This window comes from Natator depressus, chromosome 8, assembly GCF_965152275.1.
Source record: "Natator depressus isolate rNatDep1 chromosome 8, rNatDep2.hap1, whole genome shotgun sequence".
In the NCBI taxonomy this organism is placed as follows: domain Eukaryota; kingdom Metazoa; phylum Chordata; order Testudines; family Cheloniidae; genus Natator; species Natator depressus.
Window position 1 is genome coordinate 29,923,984 of NC_134241.1, and position 18,562 is coordinate 29,942,545.

At 38.4% G+C, this 18,562-nt stretch overlaps 1 protein-coding gene across 1 annotated transcript in view; it reads right to left on the reverse strand.

Annotated features, from left to right (window-relative positions):
- SLIT3 (slit guidance ligand 3) overlaps positions 1-18,562 on the reverse strand; it is a 790,143-nt gene that overhangs the window by 678,280 nt on the left and 93,301 nt on the right. Inside the window, exon 4 of the mRNA XM_074960679.1 lies at positions 14,558-14,629. Coding sequence (XP_074816780.1) covers positions 14,558-14,629 — 72 coding nt within the window. The remainder of the gene's footprint in view (positions 1-14,557; positions 14,630-18,562) is intronic.

The following is an 18,562-nucleotide window of genomic DNA, read 5'->3' on the forward strand; positions in this document are numbered from 1 at the left end:
TTACATAAGAAAAGCTTAAAAAGAGGTTTGTGACATAGTCTGCATATGTTTAGGGGGGAAGCATAGGATAAATGTGCGTGACAATTTGTTTTACATAATTGTGGTAACAATTACACTGCCACACACAGGCAGCTATTAGGTAAAATGGTTTTGCCCCTTCTCCCAAGAAGTTTTTCGCTAAAATAAATGGAGGACGCTGTGACGCTAGCAGAACAGGTGCCAGCTCATGCCAAATCCACAGGCCAATTTGCTTGTGCATTAGTATAGATCAAAGTGACTGTTAAATGTATATGAGTGTATTTGGTGTTTGAACGTCATAAAAACAAGTGGGTTGTTATTTGAATTATTTCCACATGTGTATCCCATTATAATGTAGTAGCAAACATTTACATTGTTTCTACCCCATAACTAAATAATCTATCAGATGAGAAAGCAGCTGTGTGGAATGCAAATGAAGAACTTTAACAGAGAAGAGTTAATTTCAGAAAAGAGCTAATTTCAAAGCAAGTACTCATTGTGTGTGATGATCACAGGTCAAAGACTCAAAATGCATTCCTCACTATCCATCATCAAAGGAAAAGCCCACGTGGGTAGTGACACTGTCAGCTTGTTTTCTGTGAGAAGAAGCTATAAGTATGGATTCAAGGAAAGGGCTCTGAACAATGTGAGGAATCCTACAGGGAAATGTACCAGATGCAAAGTGGAGATCTGCAGAAACAATCTTGGTACCCTGAAAAGACTTTTGGGAAACTAGCAGTTTATTACTTCACTGCCACCATTTGGAATTACAAACTGTGACTCACCTTTGCATATATTTTACCTGCTTTAATCTCTCAATAACTCTCATTTCCTTTTCTTAGCTAATAAACCTTTAATTAGTTTACTACAGAATTGGCTACCAGTGTTGTCTGGGGTGTAAGATCTAGGGTGCCCATTTTCTGGGGCAAGTGACTGGTCTCTTGGGACTGGAAGCAACCTAAATGTGATGTGATTTTTGGTGTAAGGAACCATTTTATCACAAAGTCCAGTTTGTTTGGGTGGCAACATAGACTGGAGAGTCTAAGGGGACTGTCTGTGACTCCATGGTAAGACTGGTTTAGTGATCCAGGACTTCACATTTGTTACTCGTTTGGTGAAATCTAATAATAGAACACACCACCAGTTAGGGGTGTCTGCCCTGAGGTAGGCAACTCACAGTCGTGAGCCACTCCAGACAGTGTGACAGATGCTTCTGTCATGTATTAACTGTGGCATATTAGTTGTCTCATCACATGCAGAGAATTTGGGATGCTTCAGGCTATTAGTGTATCACTGGAATGACCTGAAAGCTTTAAGCAGAAGTAATTTATACTGAAAGCAAGTAAACAAGCCCCCATAAATAAGCACCACAGATTTTTTTTTTGGTTAACCTTGTTACTTTATCTTTTCAGTTATTTAGTATGAAACTCAATATAAAAACTGCCTAATGAAGTGCTTTCCAACAAATAGTCATCAAATTATATCTAAAAAGAGGCACTGTTAGTAACATTTCCCATGTTGAGATAGGTAATCATGGCTTATAGTTAGAAAACTACCTTAATTAGCATATCAATTTAGTACTCTAAATCGAAGGCTTGCTAATTGGTTTTAGGTAGCCAGCCAATAAATGTGTACAATAGAGAAACAGAATGACACCACCCCTCTGGAGAACTTGTTCCAATGAGTCTGGTATTGTTGAGTTACAAATGAGAGATCTATGTCTTTCCATCGGAAAATGACATGAAGATATGTAAATCTTCTTGTAAGTAAAGCAGCCAAAATAAGATACAAAAGGGCAATTTAAGAAAACACTGGTGTAGATTCTGTAACTGAAAGCTAAAATTAGTTTTCAAAAGCAAAGAAATTAAATATAAACATCCTAAACAGTAATCTGGGCCACAATACACACTCCTTAGCCATTTAGGTGCTAAACCATTGCCTAATATTTTCATTGAGTGGCCTGGTTGACTCACTAAACTCTAGTCCTAGGCTAAAGCTGCTAGCGAGAAGGAATTCAAAACTGGAAACAAGCTGCACGACTGGCTGACCAGCTTAGTTTTTCCGCTTTATTGTTTTATAAAATAGCATGATGAATCTGCTGAGCAATAATAGGTCAGCAGAGAGCAATGTGATAAATCTGCTGCTGTTACTCCTCTGTTTCCAGACTGGAGTGTGATAGGTCAGCCAAGACAGGAAGCTTTAGTGGCATTTGGGAGGATCGTATGAGACATGGAGCAATAGTGGTGAAAACAGCTTTTCTTGATGGCTGCTGAACATGACCTGTGTATGGCTGGGTCTACCTTGGTTGGTTTAAGCATAAATTAAACATCTTGTATATAAGAATATGCAAATAGTGTAAATAAACTAAATTACACCATAATCCACTCCATGATATTAATTTCTGTCTATCAGTGAAAGTTGACCTGCTACAAAAGGCCCATAATCAACAACCACTTGATTGAGGGGCACAGTTGTTTGACTTTCTTAGCAGTTGGTAAAGTTTCTCTTTTAATACTTAGCTCTATAGTGTTGATAGCAGCTGTCATTTCTATGAAGCCTGCTAGTTAGTTCTCCACTGATACATCCAGTCAACACATGTACTTTATTTGCAGATTTTACATAACTCTAATTTCCATTCATCTTATGTCTGTTCAACATCAGTTCTACTGTTTTTGCTCTTTAAAGACTGTCAAGAGGAATCTTGGTATCCTAGGTCTAGCTAATTAGAACTGATTACAAAGATGCCACTTTTCTCTCCCTTTTTACTGATGTGAAAGATGCTATATTTTAAGCAAGTGATTCTTCACAGATTTAGGAACCCAACCATCATATTACCTCAGCAAAATTAGCCACTTCAGTCTCAACTGAGATGATTTGGACATAGTGTTTATTTTCAACACCATGTAATAACAAGTAACGCATCAAATAATAGCCCTTTTTCCTCTCTTAAGTATCAGTGTATTTTAAATGCATATATTTCTGAAAATTACCAGATGAGAGGTTAGAGGACCAAAATCCTACAATGGGTTCTGAGTGAGCAGACCCTTGTGCCCATGCGGATACACCTGCACTGAAGTCCCAAGTCCATTATTTTAGTTTAGTTCATGTTTGAACACTGCATAGAACTCTATGATTTTATTTTTCATTTTGGAAGCCTTCCTAGAGTTTGTGTAAAACATTTGGAAAATTAGGGATTCTGAATGTCAGCTTTGCATATAAGACCGAAGAGAAAAGGTTTACATGCTTTGCTTGTTCTGCAAGAATGAATGTACACATTGCAAACAGAGATGGAGTGTGTACAGCATTATAGTATTTAGTCTTTATACTTTATCACCTCAAAAGTACATTCATATGCCATTATTTAGAATGTGGTCAAATTTACTGCAGAATACTTCTGCCAGATTATTTTCTAATCGGCATCCACAACTCCTCAATCTTGGTCCAAACAGCCTAAATTTGTTGATGCAGGCCAGGCACAGCATTTTCCAACCAGTCTGTATGTATCTACGTTTCGGGGACAGGAATGAGTTGATGCATAAGTGGGAGGAGAGTTATTGAGCATTGAGTTTTTTGGCATTTGGCCACTTCTACCACAGGAACTGAAAGAGAGCCACCCATGTTGAGAGACTAAAGTGCAAAAAAAAACCCCGTCAAAAACAAAAAACACCCTAAGTCAGCCTACTTAGCCTGCAGTCCGATAGCAGGGCTAGTTGTCCAGCACACTAGTTAGGGGCTCTAATGTTTTTAACTGAGAAACTTCTGCTTAAACTGAGGATAAGAAGAAAGCAACCTCTCTTATTTTATGACATACAGATATGACCTGGCACTGGATGCTATCATACTAGGGTGTTTTGAAAATGTGAATATATCTACGCTATCCTTTTTAACATATGGGAAAACCAAGAGACAGAGTAACATGCCCAAAGCTACAGAGCGAGTTAATGATAAATTAGGATTACAAATCAAGAATACCTGGACCCCAATATCAAACTCCAACCCAAAAAACATGCTGCCTCTCTGAAAACAAGTGTGACTATTTTATTGTATTCAAAAATAACAAACCTACAAAAAGTCCTGTTTTTCAGTTGTAATGGAAGAATGCTGTTGACTTCCATCAACAAAGTACTGTCTAGCATCATTTATTGGTGTGGATATTTCTTCTGGAAATGAACAGTCCTTTGCCACAAATGGCCTTCCATGTTTACACAACTGGATAACCCAATCAGTAGAGAACCTAACAATAGACAGCCCTTACATGACACATGGCCCTGAAATCACAAGCAAGGTCTCAAAGTACCACCCTCTCCCCCGATTCCCTCTACCTCTACCGTTTAGGAAACCAAGACATCTGCACAAAGTAGTTTTAAATAACTAACTTCACACAAGTCAGAGACTAGAATCCCGGATGGAGAATCAATTACTTATTTTCTGACACTGCCTTTTTTCATTTTCTACTAACAGGTGCAGAAAATATGAATCATTCATAATTAAATAAAAGAAACCGAGCCCTCTGCCTGCACTGGGGAAGAGCAGTGAACAGAGAGTCACAATTAGACTCTGCAGTTAAGGCCACTTCATTTCCAGACATAATGTTGCTAAATATGCTATTTACCACTAGAGCAAAAAAAAGCAAGCAATAAAATGGCTCCAGCTTGATAAACGGAATAGATGTCACCCAGAAATCTCCAATATGTGCCTCTGACGTAACGTATGTCTTTTCAAACCAGAAGTGCTCCCTAGACATCAGCAAACATTTATTGTAATTATTTACTATCTTCTGAACAGACCTGCTGTGAGCTATACACACTAAAACTACAATTATTGGATCTGGAAAATACCATAGCAACACCCCATTATGGCCCATACTATTTTGTCAATGTAATGCCCAGTAATTCAAGCTTATTGAACAGCTGACTTGTAAAGGCTGGGCTCCAATGATACTGGAGCTTTAAGTCTATCCTCTGTCTAGTGAGAAAGAAATGAGGACATTAAGAGAATTTATGAACTGGTTGCTTGTTCTGAACACAACTTCTCCTGATGCTCATTAGCTAAAAGCCTCCGGATTAGGTCAGAAAGTCATGATTTCATTCTTAAAGTTTCATAAGTATGAAGGTGGAATTGGGAACTTAAGGGCTGTAGTTCTAGATATTGTCTCTTTTAAAGTCAATTTTTGATAATCCATAAATGTCCTCAGAAGTATCCTGGCTATAGTTAACCCATCAGGTACTGTATCAGCCATAGGCAAAAATCCAATCCACATTACACTTAGTGGACTCCTACCAAAAGAAGCTAACCCACTGGGCCAAATTCTGTCTTAAGTTGCACCTCTGAAGAATTTGGCACATTGAATCTGGAAGCTAACTCCAGTTTTCACACCTTTGTGTGATACTCTGTTTATTGAATGGACAGTGTATCAGCTGTGTAAATCCAGCTAATGCTGTTGGAAATTACTTATCTAAGAATAGTGAATGGATAAGATCTTCACATCAGATACACAACGAAGTTCACCAGAAGGAAAAGAAATTCTGAAGATTAAAACGTATACATTAAATAAAAAGTCAGACTATGACAGTTAAACAGTTGGCTTGAACTTACTTGTAAATTCATCAACATGATTTTGCTGAAGTTTCTGGACCCCTAACAGATCACACATTTGTAATCACAATCATCAGGCTTTGTCACCATTTCCATTATCAACTCTTATTTTCGGGTGCTTATAAAGTAGCAGTGCATACCTTTTACAGGCTCAAGACTAGGAACACTCCAAAAAGAGTATTTCTGAAAGGTCTTCAGAAAATACGTATTATATATTTAGGTCTAATTTTTATGTATGGACAAGGAATAGTAGAGAAAATGGAGGTTAATGAAGGTCAAAAAGAAATCCAAGCTTCTCAGTTTTTCCTTAACACATTAACAAGTCTAATCACATATGCTCACTTGTTCAAGTCTTTTTATACCCTGCTATGCATTATGCCCTATTAGCTAACATTAATGTGCTGCTTATCTCATCCCAGACTAGACACTTAATAGAGGAGATTTGTAATACAGCGGACAAACTCAATTTATAATCTTTGAGGAAACTGTTTTCATTTGCTAATAACTTTATACAGAGTAAGCAAACAATCCCATAATAAGGAAGCAGACATTTATTTTGGATGGGAGAATTTTCATAGTTAAACTTTTGTCTCTTTCCCTTTTGTAAAAGATTCACAGACCTGTTACAAATGGTATTTAATGTTTGCAAAGCTCTGAAGATTTTTTGATTTAAAAAGGTGTTAAATTCACACATCATAGTCAAACAGCTCCCAGTCAGCCATCTATCATCCTGGATTCCACAGCATCATTTGTTGAAGGGCATTCTGAACAGCATTCAGAACACTGCGGAATTTTGATTGGAAGGTGAAGTCTGTTTTCCCCACACTGGTTTAATCTATTATATATTTGGCAAGTTCTCATTTTACAATTTGTATGAAAGAAAAATTATTGTATTATTAAGCACTGTCAGCACTTTTAATGATAAATATCAACAAGATAAATACTAACACAGATCTGAATTACAACCAAAGCTGGAATAAATTAGTAGAAGTGAATGAAGGCTGTAAAGTTCCCCTCATTGTTATAAAAGCATCATTTCATGGGTGGGATTGGTGCCAGTTTAATTTCTCTCACCCTTACCACACAATAAAACAGAGGAACAGCATGGACTAGTGGACTGAGCACAGGCTCTAATCTCATTTTTGCAATTAACTGTGTGTCTTAGTCCAATATTCACCTTCTGTTTTCTTCCCCCTCTATAAAAAAAAATGGAGATAGTGCTCTTCTCCCACCTTCACATCTATTTTGGGGGCTAATTAATGTTTGGATGGTGCTCTTTGAATGGAAAGCATAATGTAAGTACCAACTATTATTGCTACCACAGTGAAACCTCACTGGAATGCATTAGTTTACAGTTGGGTGATTTATAGTTGGAGCTGCTTGCTTGTTGCAGGGGGAGAGGGGAAGGGACAATACGCCTTGTAACTAACATATGATGATGTTAATGACTGAAGCTCTAAGGCCTTGATTCAACAGGAGAGGAAACAGCACATATATTCTGAACAAAACCTATTTTCTTATACTGAGAGATGACTTTCACAGCCCAAAATGGATAATGTAGCCTGCTACAATGCAAATAAACTGAATTTACCAGATGTAGTACATTCAAAACACACATTCATGGGCAACAGCAAAATAGATTTCCCATTCAGAAAAACTAACTAAAACATAGATGTGAAAACAGTATTCTCAGACTGATGAGTTTATTAATTACTGTAACAAAAAGTTCGTACCTGCTTTATTTCACCAATTATTGTGAAACTATCTACAAACTGGTCTAATGATTTTACTAAGAAATTGAAGCGTTCACCCCACAGACCAACTTCGTTGGCAAATTCCCTTTAGCCACAAATAGTTAGAGCCTGTTACAGGCTATATGATGTTATATTCAATAACCTCTACCCATTAGTATCTGACAACTTTTCTGGATTAAAATTAGATCTGGTCTCTCTTTTCAAACAAAAAGGAACTGGATTTACAGTATTAATTTTCCAACTGATGTGGTTACCTGAATGTCTTCTCTTGGACAAGTACAATTTACAAGTGGAAACGACAAAATGTTGGTGCTTGATTACGTGCAATGCTTTACAACCCTTTGATTTTAAGAAGGTGCTATAAGTACTTAGTGAGGCATAAGTTTTGCCTGGACCAGCATAGTTCACAATTATAGAATCTCTCTGCTGCCAGGCTGCATTTTAAAATGTCAAGATCTCTGTATTTTAAGGGTATGTCTACACTGTAATAAGACACCAATGGCTGGCCCAGCTCAGCTAATTTAGGCTCACAGGGCTCAGGCTGTGGGGCTATAAAGTTGCAGTGTAGACGTTCGGGCTCAGGCTAGAACCTGAGTTTTGGGACCCTCCCCCTTCATGGGGTCCCAGAGCCCAGGCTCCAGCCTGAGCCCAAACCTGAGCCCAAGCCTGAGCCTAAGCCCAAATGTCTACATTGCAATTTATTAGCCCTGCAGGCTGAACCCTGCAAGCCCATCAGCTGACCCATGTCAGCCATAGGTGTTTGAGTGTAGTGTAGACATGCCCCTAGACTGTTGGTAATCTGCTGTCTTCATATATTCCAGACCTTCTCAATCTTATCTAATCTGATCCATCCATTTTTCAGAACCTCGCTGGCTTTGTGAACTGACAAGCCACTATTGGTGACAAAACCTAACAGATACTCTTCTGACCACAATCAATTGTGAATTCAGAAGGCTAACCAATTATTCAATCTCATTCAGGTTAGCTTTTTGAAAATAGTTTTCTTCAAAGGCATATTACTTCCAGTGAAGTGCTTTGGGTTGGCCTTGGTCATTTAAAACGCTACACAACCAAATACGTTTATGTTGGGTTCTTTGTACAAAAACATAAGTGCCATGCCCATCTCTAGAAGTCACCTATGCACACTGAGTGTAGAAACTATCCCCTTACACGCAACCCACAAAAAAGGCTTTTTTAAAAATTGATGGAATTTAGGTTCTGGCTTCTCATGTTAAAAAATTCAATATAATTGCAAATCACAGCTTGTTTTTACAGCTGATAAATAGGCTTTTGTGTTTTGTTTTTTGCGTATGCACACCTCAGCTTAGAACGTATTTTTAAGTTTAACATTATTCTTGTTATCCATTTGTTAACTACTGATAGGCTCAACCTCTGGATTTGTCTGGTTGCCACCTCAGTTACTTTGATTTCTGGATTTAGTAAGGTGCCCTCCCCCTACATACCTATGCACCGATCCAAAGAATTTGACCATTAACTTTAACAGTGATTCCAATAAAGGTATTTATGTTAAATATGAAATTAGTTGGGAGACAAGGTTTAGATTAAGATCGAGGCAATCAAGACAACAGAAGAATGACAATTATGCACACCAGTGCAGCTGATCATGGGACCATTTATCATAAGCATTACCTTAAAACTCTTATCTTCTAAGATAAAGCAAATATTAAATCCATGAGCTCCAAAGCCCCACCTTCCCAAGCAAAAGGGTCCATATGTTTTATGCACCAGTCTATGAGAAACTCATTTTGTGGGATGTTTCACATTCCACTTGGAAGTTTATTCCTCTATATATTCCTGTGGTAATGTCAACCAGATGTGACAAAGAAGCCTGTGAATAATCATAAAAATTACAAGCATATTCAAATTCTGAGGTACTGTAAAATCATAGTTTGTTCTCTACCATCCCACCTCGTAGACGGCATCTAGGACTACCTGCTCATTTTAGAAAGCTTATCAGTTAATGACTGGTTCTTCATCGTACATTAATTACTTATTAGTGCCGCAGCTGAGCATGGTGTTTTAAGGTAAATAGCAAGCCAAGCTCCTTTACCTGATGGTTTTACAGTCTAAAAATATATCAAAAGCAACTCAAGGACAACTGCACAGTGAGACTCGTTGAGACAATGATCTGGAAGAGGGAGAAGACACCACTTCATGATATAGCTTCTAGCACAGAGCAGAAGAAAAATTGTCTGCAAAGTTTTTATTATTAACGAATATTTGGGGAAAAAAAAGTAAACAAAGCAAGTTTCCACATCAAATAATGCTCATGCCCTCACATGTGCTTGCTTTTGAGGAGACATCTAAATAAGAAGAGTCTAAAGCTCTTCCTTCCATACAATAAGTAATTGAAAATCAACGTTGAAATTTTATATACACACAAGATAGCTTTTTTCACTGAATTTAAGTTTCGTTATTTTAGTCTTGAACTCTTCCTGTTGAATACAAACATTAATCCAAGAAATATGCTGGATCTGGAAAGAATGGTAAACAACTATTAGATTGAGAATTAATATTTCACCAGTAAAGCTGGAGGAGGAATAAGAACAGCTAACTAAATATTAATTGAAATTAACAAAGTATTACAGAATATCTATGTGTACAAAACAAAGCTAAATCTGTCGTGCTGATCAAACTTTGTAACTTCTTGACCAAAAATTTCTGCTCATCAAATCAAAAATGACTAAATGTATAATGTCTGTTGAAACACGTATTTCACTGTGCATGAATATTCTTACAGACAGTAAGCACCATCACATGGAAACTGAGGCCCAGCAAACACAACATCAAGTACTGCCTACTTGTGGGCTACATATGTTGGGTCTGATTTTCAGAAGTACTAGTATCCCAAACTCCAATCGAAGTCAATGGGAGCTGTGAGTGTTCAGTCAGCACATGGTTACATCAGGGCTAAGGCCAAAAGTAAAAAGAAGCTCTCAGAAACGAAAAATATCTTACTGATTTTTAGGATCCCAAATGAATCTTGTCTTTAGGGCAATGTTATTTGCCTCTGAAGTTTTATAACACCATAATAGAATTAGTGGGGAAGGGTTTATGTATTTTTAAATAGTCTTCACATAGCACAAAAGCTGTTTTAAAGACTGGGAAAGACCTCTCTTAGATTAACAGGAAAGCTGTGTACTCTATCTTTCACTCTAAAAAATAGTACGTCTTATTAAACTTACAAAAAGTTGCAAGCATCTGATTGGTAATGAAGCACAGAGCTCAGCTTGAAAAGTAACCTGAAATTTCCCTGGAGCTGAAGTTTAATGACCTTTGATTTTTAGGGGTGAAATGTGGTTTGAGATAAGTGTTAATTGCTTTCTTTCCAATTTCAGAATTGTAGAGCTACAAGAAAGCACCAGATTATTAGATATTTCATCTGCCATCTGCAGTAAAGGAGGAGCCACAGACAAGGCATTTACTCAGGCTTTATTGTCATCATTTGTATAAAAGAAGGAGCCTACACTTCTTTGTTTCGGGGGAAGAAATGTAAGGGTCCAAGTATTTAGCAGAAGCACTATTTTTTTTAAAGCAGTTGCAAGTGTTACATCGATGAATTTAACTGTTTTCCTTACATTTAGTCCATAATAGCCAGTAACGTCTGTCTAAATATACATGAGTGAATAGGAAAAAAATGGCCAGAAAGGAAGGAGTAATAGTTCTCAAGACCCGGAATTATTTCTCAGCTCCTCTGAAGGATGAGGTTATTGATTACTGCAGGTAAGCAGGTTCTGGATTGCCAATATGCATCCCAGCACATGGTGAATGAACTTTTAAAATCATCACCAGTTTTCTCCCCCCAAGCCAAGCAAATTAAAGGGTATGGAAGAGGAATGCATCTGTCCCAGCTCTGAAGTCTGCTACTTCAGACATGTTTGCTTTAATATGCAGTCTTTAATATGCATATCACCCCTGAAAGAATTTTCGCTCCCCTCTGCCCTCCCAAGTTTCCCATAGCTCAAACAAAACTTTAAGAGGTTCTGCTGAAATAAAAAATATAAACACACACAACTTTAGTCCAACAGGAAACTAACAGGCAACATTTCAACTCAGACAGGAACAGTTCCAGGCAGTCATGATCTGTGGAACAAAAGTAATTTAAATTTATTTTTACAAACTTTGTGACCAATTCCGAAAACACTTTCAGGTCTTCTGTTGAACTACCCAGGGTAACAAGAAGTTTGCCCTGGTGTTCACCAGACCAGACCATCTTGCGACACCTGCCACCGATCGCAGTTGCTACCAACACCAGTGTTAATAAATAAGATAAAAATGCCAACTCTCATGGAGTTATCACCCAGCTGGGTTTTTTGTATTTTTTCGGTAAAGCTGAATTGGATGGCTTGTCATACCTTTTCTTAGGGTCCAAAAACCTTCTGTGTGTCTGTGTGTGTTTGAAATAAGCAGCTGATACACAATTACTGGGCTTTCATGAATGTGTATGGTTTGTATATTTAAACAAAAGCTCTGCAACCTTATATGCTACAGACATCTTAGCCCTACTGTTATGTAATTTAGTTTCCTTCAACTACTGAATTAAGAGAGTTACAGGCATGGATTGGTTCTGGTGAGCAGAATTAGTAACTAACCTGGTCACAAATCTAGCTGGTTGTCTATGTTCTAACTTTTACTAAGAGGATGAGCGAAGTGATTTGGCAGTCCAGTGGGCTAACCTGTGTCAAACTGTGGCAGCCCACACAATACATGTTTGAGTACTGTGCATAACTAAAAAGTTAGATAGAAAACTGAACCAGTATCATCATCTTTCCCTCTTTCTTCCATCTTCCTTTATTTTCTTCTTTTTTTGTCTGACCTCCATTGAAGTCTCGTCACTCTTACTCCTGTTCCCTCTTCATTTTTGCCTCACTTCTGTTATTCCCCTTCCTTGCTGTCTTAATTGTTCTCTTTTCTCTTGTAAGTTCATGCCAGCTACTGAAAAGGAATATCAGAGCCATGCCCCTTCACTGAAGTGTTTTATCCAGAGACCTATTGCAAGTGAAATTGATTAGTTTTTCTGGACTCCAGTAAATTTAGCTCACAGCAGGAAAGTGAAAAAAAACACCTCTGAATTTTACTGTGGGTAGATTCAGAGCAGTTGTGCAAAAATCAGATACCAGTGCTAGCTGTCCAGTTTTCTTAAGTAGAAAAGGGATAAAACAAAAAAGAAAAAAAACCTTCCATCCACATGCATCCCAATGGTTAGGTTGCTGCTCCGGTTATTCCTGCACCACTGAAACACGTGTAGCAAAACTGGCCTATTACTTTTGGAAGCCGCAATAATGATAAATTGTTACTGTATCTAGGGTACAAGTTTCACTTTAAACATTATTTCAATTTAATGCTTGTACCTTTAAGAGAAAAGACTACTTTCTGGCTAAGCACAGTATGAGGGGATAGATCCCAACTACTACCAATGACTGAGACCCTGGGATCACACCTGCATACCTCACTGGGCTGATGAGACTCTTTATTCACTAACATTTATAAAACCTTCTGAGGGGAATCACTATAGAAGTGCCAAATTCATACTCAGCTAGACCTCTCAGATAATTACCCCACAAGCTCTATAAAAGCACAACTATTACCCTAGTTTTCAAGGACAATAAACAGCTTGATTATCTGAATAATCATATCAAAATACCTGACTACTTACACTTTGATTAGTTCCTTCACCTTATATTAAGGCATATCTTCATAGGAGTGATACATGAAGATTTGTACTGGCATATATAAAGCCTTTCCATAGATGCTGCAGATAACTGCTTCACTGATACCCGAGATTACGGAAATACTAAACTAGATTATTTTTCTATACCACTGTTTTGCTGTAGGAATCTTAAATGCATAAGGGAAGGAGGTCTTGTGTGTTATCAAAGTGTGATATGATCACTGTACTTGTGTATCAACATGCTGAACTGCAGAAGCTGCTTTAAACCTAATGATAATCACAGATCGTGTGATAGCTACCCACGGAAGAGGAAACCTTCTGCTTCTTAAATAACTGAGATTATGTTATTACATACAAATTAGCTTTGCATAATTTTACCTTAACAAGTGCTGGCACTTGCTTATAAAACACAACAACCCAAACACTTTAGGAGAATGGTTTAAATGGGGTGTGGTTGTGACCAACTGCCCTATCAACAAGGTATATAGCAGTGTGTAGTTTTGACTAAAGAGCAGTTTCAACCTGTGGAATTTACACAAACTTGCACGAAGAATCTTAGAAAACTCAAGCAAATACCACTCAGTCCTAGAAAGTCCACTCAATGAATATTTCCAGAGCGTTAAAAGCTGCAGCAAGGCTAGAATTCCAAGAGCAGGTATGTCACACTGGTACTTGAGAGTCTATAGGTAAATTTTGAAAGTAAAAGACAAGTATGGCTTACGAGATTTTGTCTCCAGAACTGTGCTGCTGATCAGAAGCTCCAAGAGTTATACACAAAGATCTTCACAATGAAATTCTGACAACACGAAGGAGTTTAATATGTGAAAATAGGTCCCCACAACGGTATCACGACTGCTCCTGGCTGAACATTGCACAATTCCTTTGCTTTAAAACTTGGACAAAGAGTCTATTTTTAAAATAGTGAATTGGTTCCCAAATTCTGCTTCACCATCGCCATGTGTTTCACATTTCCACAGGAAAAAAAATTATTAGATTGCCTCAGTGGATAGTTTGATTGCATAAAGAGGTATTAAAACACAATTATCACAACCCCACATCAATGTAGCAACTTTTCATTCACCCTGTAGTAACTTTACAATTTCGCTAGCCAGTTTTATGCCAACATGCCCATCTTAAATAGCACAAGAATCGACTATTTCTCTGTGGACAGCTTACTACACTGAAAGCAAACCGTGGCCACTTCTGCACTAATCCTGCAACTCTACACAGCGAGTTTTAAGTATAATGACTCTGAAGACATCATTTTGAATCTACATCAACTATGAAACAGGGAAAGAAAGTTTGTGGTTTCTTTCATATATGTATTTATTTTCTAGTACATAAATACCATAACATAATGGTAAAATGTCCTCATGAAACTATGGAAATCTAGATGTATCTTAAATGTCACTAAAGTACCTAACCAAAATATCATAGCAAATGCACTATCCACATAATGAATCAAGGCACATACACAATAAAAGTAAACTATACTTACAATCTGGTTAACTTCAGCGTGTTCTGGAAAAGCAGCTCTGGTAAAACCTGTAATTTATTCTTGTTCAGACGCCTAAATAAATAAAGAGAAGACAGTTAACACAAAAAAGGCATTAGAATAATTTTCATACTCAGGAGCCTATTCCATCTTCCACAACACATGTAACTCCCATTAAAGGATGTGAAAAGCCATGGTACTAAGCTAGTACAGAACGTAGGAGCCTTTGTGTACATTATTAATACACAAGGTCAGTACATCATGCCATGTGTAGACCACCTGGCCAGCTCCTTGCAAAATAAGACAGAGACAGCAAATATTAAGTCAGAATGCTATAGTGTGTAGGACTGTATCTGCATTTTAGAGTTGTATTGGATGTTTACTAACATACAAATCACATGGCTCCCATGTTGAGTTTTCAGTGTTTTGAAGAGGTTTGCAGAAGGTATCTGGTTTTCATCTTTCTTTCTAAAAATGTAGGCAACAAGTTAAATATCCCAACCATCCTGGAATTATTTCCAGACTGCCTATTGTGTCCACTGTACACGGTCATGTTAATTTTTTTTAAACTGTATATTAAACATTAACTTTGGAAATCTGGGCACTATTGTGAAAAGAATGAAAACACACTTTTAATGGGATTACTGCATCCTTGCAAAGGCTTCTGTGATTGGAAATGCAACCTAGTTTACTGAAAGTATCTCCTAAAATAACTTTTTGGGGACCTGTTTTAATATTTATTTTCTAGTTAATTTTAATATATTCATTTGACCAACTTTTGCACTGACTCACTAACACATCATGCCAGCTGGGAAAAGTTTATTTGCCCATCCTGCCCTCCATCAACTACAAAAGTATCTATCACCCCGAAGTAAAAATTATCTTTATAACAGTCATGCAAAACTGAAATCAGCTTAATGTAGACAAAGCAACCCACTTTAGAAACACAAGTTAAATACTGCAATGTACAGCAGAAACAGGTATCTGTTCATCCACAAGCTCAGTAAATGTTACTTAAATTTAACAATTGACCTGAACTCACAGAAAAGACATACAAAGCTCAAATTAAGTATCTGGCTCCAGTCTCCCACAGAATAGTTCTGTTTTGTGTCTCTCTATAGCTGAAAAATAACAACACACAGCATTTGGCTAATCTGCCCCAAATGTTTATAACAGTAGTAATGAGTCTGATTCCATGATATGATGGGGGTTACTAGGGTTCTGCTCCCAAAAGCCACATGGGCTCTTTAAGAGACATACTGATGCTTAGCCTCCAATTCCTGGTTTCTAATTTTCTTGGATGCTGAGTACTTCATTTCATTTTCCATGCCCTTCTGGATTTATTCACATTACAGGCCTCCACCATTTTGGCCTGAAAGGTCTTCCTTAGGGATCAGTCTAAGGTCACTGGGACTGAAAGGCTGGAGTTTTCATATGGCTACCATATGAATAAATCCAGCAACAATGGAAAAAGGCAATCATATATGTACTACTCTTCCTGATATCAAGAACAGACAAGGCTGGGTTTGGAAGATTTGCCTACAGTTGGACATACTCAAAATTAAGGACATACCTAATGCAAACAAGTTATACAATTGGTTCACCTCCCAGTACATTTCAGTAACAAACACCCAAGTTAGTTTTCTATGCAAGTGCATTTAATGACTAAACACAGCAATAAATGAAATACTATCAAAAGCCACAGAACAGGTTTAGTCAGCAGATGGGGGAGTCTAAGTCTAAAAATGACTAGCAGAATGAACTATAAGGAAAGCAATGATTTGTGATAGCACATAGCCAAACAGGGTGTGAATAGTTTCTGTCATTTCTAGCATTAACCAGCTTTAACTAACTTAACCATCAAGTTGTTGTTGTTTGCTGAAGTTGCAGTGAAATCTGTGTAGACAACATGTGATATCTAAAATAAGTTATATAAGGTACGTAATGAAAAAATACTCTAAAATACATGATTCGGAAGGTAAATTAAGATTCACGCAGATTTCAAGCTGAGATGCTGTTATCTGCAATTATCCAAGAGCTGATAGCATTTTTCTTAATAATAGTTTGTCCTGGCCAGTTTTGGGACCAATCTTCCCATCCTTTTGCCCTTTTAAACCTACTGGTTAATAACCGCCCTCACCTTCCACCCCCAGAGATGGAATCATTGCATGGTGCGATTTTCACTTCTGGTTCCTTTGTGTGGAAAGGCGTCGACAATGCTACATTTCATGCCACAAATACGTATCCATGCTAGTTATTACATCTGTCAGTTAACTGAAGAAGAAAACCTAAGTATCTTAATACCTTTGAGGGCATTTTGCATACCTTTCTAATTTCCTTTAGATAGATTTGTCATCATGGGTACTACTTCCGGGACCAGCACTTCAACACCACTATTCTAACTTTATCAATGATTATACTATTTACCAAAAGGAATTCTATGGAAAGAGCATCACTGTAAGGAAGTTGTTTTTTGGAATATGCTGACTGAATGATACTTTATGTAGTCAAAACTCTGATAACTTTCGGCTCACTCCCATCTGGTTTTTACTGAATATGAGAAAAAAAATTGTGCTTGTAAAATCCGCATAAGCTTGAGTACGATTTTATTCAGGGTCCTTAATGATAGCAGCAGTCACATAAATAGAGCAATTATGGAATAACAGTTGAAGCTATTTACTAGGATACATTTAGTCTGTTTTATAATTCCAGAAGCTACTACACAACAAGCACCAAGTTCTCCTGCCAGGACTACAGCAAAATCCTGCATTCCCCCTTTATCTACTGAACAAGAACAGCCGTATTTTTAAGGGGGGGGAGATTAAGTGGGGGCACCTGGTCTGTCAATGGACTCTGTCAAGAAGTGACTCACTGGCTGTCATATAACGCGCCCTCCTTCCCTGGCACCCCGTGCTGACTGCTGCTTTGGCCTGCAATAGTCTGCTTCTCCTTGTGACTCAGCCCTCTGGCCAGGTTACATTCAGCCCCACCCCTTCTGGGGTAACAAAGAGTACCAGAACACAGTAGTCCAATGCCTTTAAACCAGGTTTTTAACTTGACTGGGCTCAGTGGTCCCTCTCACCTCAGGAGGCTTCCATGTCACCTTTGTCAGTGGCTAATAGGGAAACTCAGGCCGTCCATCTACTCTTGGTTCCAATCCAGGGACCAGTGGCAGGCAACTAAGGTCAGCTCCCTTGGATCACTGCTGCCTGCCTGCACTACTTCCTACCTCTGGCTTGTTTCTAGGCTCTTTTACCCAGTCCGTTCCTCCACAGACACTTTGCCCTTTCCCAGGCTCTACAGAGTTCTTTCTTGGACCAAGTGGTGCCTCACTGGAGGCCTAGACTCCTCTCTGCCCCGCCCAAGAGTCTCTGTGTGTTTTCCTCTGGAGACCCAACCCCTGGGCTGCCTCCCTGACCTGAGTCTTATTATCCTTTTGTCCAGGCTCACCAAAGGAGCTTTGTCTCTCTGGCTTCCCAGTGTCTCCCTCCTGGCCCTTTGCCAAAGTTTCTTTCTTAGGAGAAGATCAGAAGGCTTAATCTCCTCCTGGGGCTCTGGCCTCCTTTCTACTGCCCTGAAGTCCTTCCTTTATGAGTCACCCCACTCCTTGCAGCTAGGTCATCCTTAACTCAGCCACTCAGTTCCTCCCCAGCAGGGCCTAATTTTAAATTGGACCTGGCCCACCCTCCAGGTGCACTAATTGCTCTCTGGTTCCAGTTAACTTTTTCTGACTGTGGAGTATAGGCTGTATCACAACTCATTTTCTGCAACTCCAGCTACAGTACCCCAAGGCAGCATTAAGACAACACACCAGCTTCAGAGACTAGTTCAGCACTGACCCTTTCCTGCAGATATTGGGTATAACTAAGTGATTCACATCTGAGGTATTCAATTAAAGTTTCCAGATCACAGGCCCTGGTTCTCATGGGGGACTTCAATCACCCTGACATCTGCTGGGAGACCAACACAGCAGTGCACAGACATTCCAGAAAGTTTTTGGAGAGCGTT